This window comes from Euphorbia lathyris, chromosome 1 (genome assembly GCF_963576675.1).
Source record: "Euphorbia lathyris chromosome 1, ddEupLath1.1, whole genome shotgun sequence".
Lineage (NCBI taxonomy): Eukaryota > Viridiplantae > Streptophyta > Magnoliopsida > Malpighiales > Euphorbiaceae > Euphorbia > Euphorbia lathyris.
In genome coordinates, this window is record NC_088910.1 from 106629811 (window position 1) to 106636102 (window position 6292).

General features: G+C 36.0%; 1 protein-coding gene across 1 annotated transcript; it reads right to left on the minus strand.

Moving 5' to 3' along the window:
• Positions 1-2171: 2171 nt before the first annotated feature.
• LOC136210522 (uncharacterized) lies at positions 2172-2908 on the minus strand. Its single transcript, XM_066001808.1, has one exon. It carries the CDS (start codon positions 2814-2816, stop codon positions 2349-2351), a length of 468 nt encoding a protein of 155 aa, XP_065857880.1. The 5' UTR covers positions 2817-2908; the 3' UTR covers positions 2172-2348.
• Positions 2909-6292: the final 3384 nt, after the last annotated feature.

Below are 6292 nucleotides of genomic sequence, written 5' to 3' on the forward strand. Positions count from 1 at the left end.
ACTGGTGCTACATCGGCCCAGTATGTGGAATAAATATTGGCCCATTGGCCCATGTCGTTTTGTAGTCTCTATTAGTCCAAAGGACGTTCCCCTTCTTTTGGCCCATCAACTGAGTATCCCAGAAGATTAGATGTTGAGTTATACAAATTTTGTGATTATTGGCCTTAATTTAATTATTACTAACAGCTTCAGTATCTTGATTGACAAATTTTCAAGAATTGAAAACTTGGATTGGTTGTAAGTTCTTGTCCAAATATCTGAGGAAGCATTTAATATATTTGTGCATTTGCAACATTCTGTGAGATGGGTTTGAAAATGGAAATCTGAGCTAGGAGAATTTATTAGTCTTAACTACCTTCCAATCATATCATCACTTTAATTTAATTCATCTTAGTTAATTGAGGTCAGAGGTTTTATCTTGTTATCAGTAGTTTAACAATCCAATCAATTGTTAAGGTCATTTAGAGTCCGTTTGTCTTACCTATTATTTACTATAATTATTTGTTGTTAGAAAAAACTGCTTTTCCAAAAAGCAGGATTCTCTATAATTGTTTGTTGTTAAAAAAACTGATTTTCCAAAAAGCAGAGATGCTTTTGTAAAATGATACTTTTCAGATGTAAAAGGCAAACATGATGTCACTAATCAAACACCTAAAACTCTCATTTTTTAAGTGAAAAGGCAAACTTGAGCATGAAAAGTAACAACCAATCACCCCCTTAGATATTAGTTTATCCGTTTAGATTTATTGCCTCACGGGAACAATTCTGGACTTCTCCAAATACTAGTCAGAGTCGGAAAAGTACACTTACTTTAAAACGTATGTCTTGGACACATCAATGACTAAACTCTCATCAGGATAGTTATAAGTCTCTAGATTAACAAATGTACAATCCCAACAGCTTAATAATACTTGTCCCTTCTCATCATATGTTGATGTTTAGATTCTAAGGCATATGACATATTTTCTGTAATGAAGCTGTATCTTCTTACACTTAGTATTCTGATGCAGGTTGTTCACTTCAGGTCTTCAAAGTACTTGGCCTGAGGTACTACAGTCTGAACAGGTTCTGGGTTGCTGGAATTACCTTGAACCCTCAGCTTAGAAAAGGTATATTATCGATTTTGCAAATCTTTTATCAATCCTTCTCATCATAACTACGCATGTAGGAAGCTGCAAATGACATTTCCAAACTAAACTTGTAGCCTGCACTTAAAAGTTAGTCACTGTTTGGTTCAACTCCAAGTAGAACAAAATTTCTGTACAAATCTTGCTAAACTGTGTTAGATTTGAAGCTTATGCCTTACATGGCAATGGAACCTTGTTCTTCCTGTTACTTTAATCAACAGAGTAGAAATCTAAACGTTGCATACTATGCTATAATTTCATGGTTTTTTATGACATGTCTGTTTAGATCATATCTTTTTGTCAGTGTTCAAGCTACAACTTCTTTGTAATTTAAGAGATTGTTTTTGGTTGTCTCTGTTGTTGCATTCACTAGCTCAATAATTTTCCTTTTCCTAACAGAGTGTAGGGTTATTCTTAGCTATCCTTGAAAGTCAAAAGGAAGTTTCAGATGTTCTTCTGCTTTCTTTGATGAGGATGGGTTTGACAAATCTAATGGTCAGTCTCTTGGCATCTGAAATAACCAAATTATCAGGTGAAAGAATACCTGAAACTTGTGAGCTAATCACTAAAATGTTCTTTTCAAAGCAAGAATAATTGAACAGATTCTCGCAATTCAATTTTCCATAATCATCATTTTCATAGTTTTCGCTCAAAACAAGCACTTTCTCTCTCCTAATCAAACAACAACTAAATGACCTCGAAACCCATAATTAGAGTTGTTTAGAATATCATTTTCGTTAGCTCCACAATCAAAGGTTGCCTACTATTTGAGTGGTTAAAGGTTGAGAGATTTTCATGTTAGTAAAAGGCAAATTTAAAGGTTTCAAAGTTGAGTGACTATAATATTAGTAAGGGCAAAAATTGAGTCGCCTTGGATGAAATTTACCCCAAGCTTCACCGAATAGTTGGGCAGCAACAAGTTTCTTAAAGATGTAAAGATATCATCAAAGAAAAAGCAATTTTCCATTTACTCCAATAACTTCATCCAATTTCCAAATCCCACATACAACTTCACAATAGAATAAAATTTGCAATCTCCAATAATTATGCATAATTCAGTACTTTTATAGCTCACTTTAAGATTGCAACCAGTCAAGTACAAAGCATCATTAGATTATTCAAATCTAATACAACACTGAACAAAAACCACTTCAATCGTCATAAAAAACCCTAAAATTGTGATTTGCCCCCTTTGTCTTCAACAAAAAAAATGTTACCCAGCTACTCCAATTCTTTAACAACTCTAATCCCCATTGAATTTGCAGTGCCAATAACAGACTTAGAAATAGACTCAAGTGACATGTATTGACAAAAAGGATCAGACTGCTTCACCTTCGCAATCTCGTATATGTGCTTCAAAGTCACTGTCGATGCCTCCACGTGTCCAGGGCGGCTGCTACCGGACTCGATCCCAGCTGCTTTCTTCAAGTACCAAGTGACAGACGGTGACTTGACAATGAATTCGAAGGTGTTGTCCTTGAATGCCGTAATCGTTACAGCCATTGGTGTTTCCGGCTTGTATTTCTGGGTTCGTGCGTTGAAATCCTTGCAGAACGCCATCAGATTGAGACGGTACTGTCCAAGCGCGGGACCGACAGGAGGAGCTGGACGGGCACCGCCGGCTGGGACGGTTAGGCGGATTGTGGCGGCTACAGGCCGCCGTGTTAGGATCTCCTTTATGGTTGACATTGATAGGCTGGAGAGAAAGGTTGAGTTCAAGGTTTATACGAGGGTTTTCCAATTTGGGTGTTTTCTGCTCATAGTCCTTGTAATCAACTATGGCAGTTAAAGCTTTAGCATAATTTATTTATTAGGGTTAAAAATGAATAGATTATGAAACTTAAAGGGAGTATTTAGTAATTATGCCATGTAAATTGGCTTCACCATTTGTATGCTTTTTAACCTCCATCTTTTTAAAAAACTTCCGAAAGCAAGTTTTTTTTTTTTTTTAAATGAAAGAATAATTTATTAAGGTTCCAAACGGAGAACAGAACAAATAAATAATGGTGGAACAGACCTCCACTCACCACAATCAGACTCAGAAACAGACGCTCTAGCTAAACTATGGGCTACCTGATTCACTGATCGTTTAATGAATACTAAAAAAGAAGAGCTATACCCCGAGCAAGGGATTTACAATCTTCAATAATTAAACCAAACGGGGACTCAACACAACTAACACTATGAAAAGCAAATACCAGTTGTTGAGAGTCGGATTCCATAGCTACATTTGTGAACCGCTTGGATTTGAGCCAGCTAAGAGCTTCACAAAAGCTAAAGGCTTCAGCTAATAGGGAATCCGAGGGTCCTGCAACGATTCCTTTTTTTGCTCCTAAGAAGACATTCACAGAATCCCGCAATACAAACCTGAAACCAAGTCTGTTGTTACTGAACAAGGTCGCATCAAAGTTTAATTTGAGAGTTTCCAAGGACGGGAGAGACCATCGAACCGCTGCACTGGAGCTTGTAGAAAGGGAGTTACACAATACCTGAGCCGACCTCCATTTTGATAGTAGAGCTGTAGCATTGCTGTACAGAATTCTGGGTTCCTCAGCCACATTTCTCCAAACTAGATTGTTACGGTTACACCATAACGACCAGCTAACCATTGCAACTTCTGCTAACAACTGCACATCACCCTGCTGATCCAATAATTGCCAGAATTGAGCAAAATTTCTGACTGTCGGGCTTAGATCTCCGCAACTAGCATGATTCCATGTGCGCCGAGCATTTACACACAACATTAGTGTGTGAAACAAATCCTCTTCATTCGAATGACATTGTGGGCATGTACTATCAATTTGTAAACGAAGTTGGCGAAGGCGGACTCGAGTTGGGATCCAATTATTTCATGCTTGCCATAGAGGGGGAATAGCCAGTCGCCACAACCTCGACCAAATTTCTGCTAGAATAGTCCTGACACCCATATTCAGCTCTTCGACGAGACTTCTGTACCCCAGTTTGACAATATACGAGCCTTTATAGTTGCCATTCCACCACCAGGCATCTTCCACTTCGCGAAAACTTAGGGGTACCTGCTCTATTAATTCCATGTCCCTTTGAGAAAATAAATCCTCCAGAATACCAGGATCCCAAGCCTTTTGATCTAATGACATAAGAGTGCTTACTGTTCTATCCTCAAGCCCTGGTAATGGGATATATTCTATTTTTGGATTATCCATATCAGGGAGCCAAAGGTCGGTCCAGATCCTAGTTGAGATACCATTTCCAATCAGACGTTGAGCCTTCTGTTTGATCAAGGGCTGGGCCGCAAAAACACTGTGCCATATGAAACTGGGGTTGGTGCTGATAGTGGCTTCCAGGAATGTCGAATTGGGGTAATACCGTGCTTTGAAGACTCGAGCGGCCAACGAATTAGGTTTGGATAATAAACGCCAACCCTGCTTCCCGAGCAGTGCTAAATTAAAAAGATGAAAACGCTTAAATCCCATACCTCCCAACTGTTTTGGTAAACACAAACCCTGTCATGATTTCCAGTGAATTCTCTTCCCCGTACTCCTAGTTCCCCACCAAAAAGTGTCACGTCCGTGTCTAACTTTCTAGAATTTATACCTTGATAGTAATATATATTATTATTATTGGGTGTGTGATTTTTATTTGGTGCTATAGGGAAAGTTTGGAGTTAATTCGATGGTTTTATATGTAAATTAAAAATTTAGGGTAATTTTTAAAAGATTATATAAAGATGGAGAATCAAAGGGGATCTTTGTCAGATTTGGGATATAAATCCCCACATCCAACACCTGTATGCGAGTCATCATCGTTTTTTCCTTTTTTCTTTTCTTTCTTATGCTTCTTCATATTCTTCATCGTTCCTGAACCGTTTCTCCACCGTTTCTTTGATTTACGGAGATTCGACCGTTCGAATCACTTGAAATTTAAAACATAGCATCCTTATATATAGATCTAAGTCCTAACCAAAGAGTTTTTGAGTTTCGGAAGTGGTTAGAGAGAAACGTCTTAGATAGAATTTAGAGGAGAATTGAACGGGTTGTTTTCTTCAATTAGTGACCAAGGTAAGTAACTATCAATTATATTTTGAGTTTTATGTATATATATATATATATATATATATATATATATATATATATATATATATATATATATAATCAAAGAATTTTCAGAAATTGATATTTTAAGGTTATGCATGAATTTTGTAAAATTTGGATTTTTCACGATTTTGCTTTTTATTGTGAAATTATGGTTCAAATGAAGTTATTGACTATGCTTCTATGTGAATTTCAGATTTTACTTGATTATATTGATTTAAGGCTTAATTTGGTTGATTTACATATATACATATATGTTTTTGGTTTCAATATATATCTATATTGAACAAAATGAATTTGATGATTTCTTACGAATTGTTTTTGGATTGAGAAATTTGTTGCGGTTCTTGTTGTTATTATTTTGGATTGAAGTCCAAATATGATTTTTATGATACAAAAGGGCTAATTGAAGCCAAATGATTTATGGTTATGAAATAGTTTGAAATTTGATTGTGAAAGGAAATTTGAGCACGTTATGATTTTATGATTTTATATCCATCGAGAGTTATCCAGATCAGTGGTTTTATATTTGAAGACCATGTTCAGTGAGGGATATGGCCTGTGTACACAGTCTGAAGACCTATTGAGTATGGCAGTGAAGTGTTGGGTAAGACCATATGGGATAGGCAATGTTAAGAGACGTCTCGACTATATATGTGGTTATGGATTGATACTTAAGGGGAGAAACTCGATGATGGATATAATGTTATAAGTTCATTTGGATTATGTTTTCGGTTATGATTGATTTTGATATAAGGTTTTACGTTTGATTGAATACGAGTTGGTTTGATAAAACACTTATTTGATTACAATATTTTATAAGGTTTTGATTAAATCCTTTTATCAATGTATATATATAGCTATGTTAAGTAAAGTTAGTTTTTATAGCTGATAGTTTCTTACTGAGATTTTTGTCTCACATTTTTAAATGTTTTAATGTTTTTAGGTGAGAAAGTACAGGATATAGAGAAGGTTACGACCGATTAGGCGAGGTTTGAAAGTGGCTGCTTATTGTTAGAATTATGGTTAGAACTTTGGTATTTCAATTGTAATATAATATGATATTATGATATTGGGATAAATTGAGACTCCTAA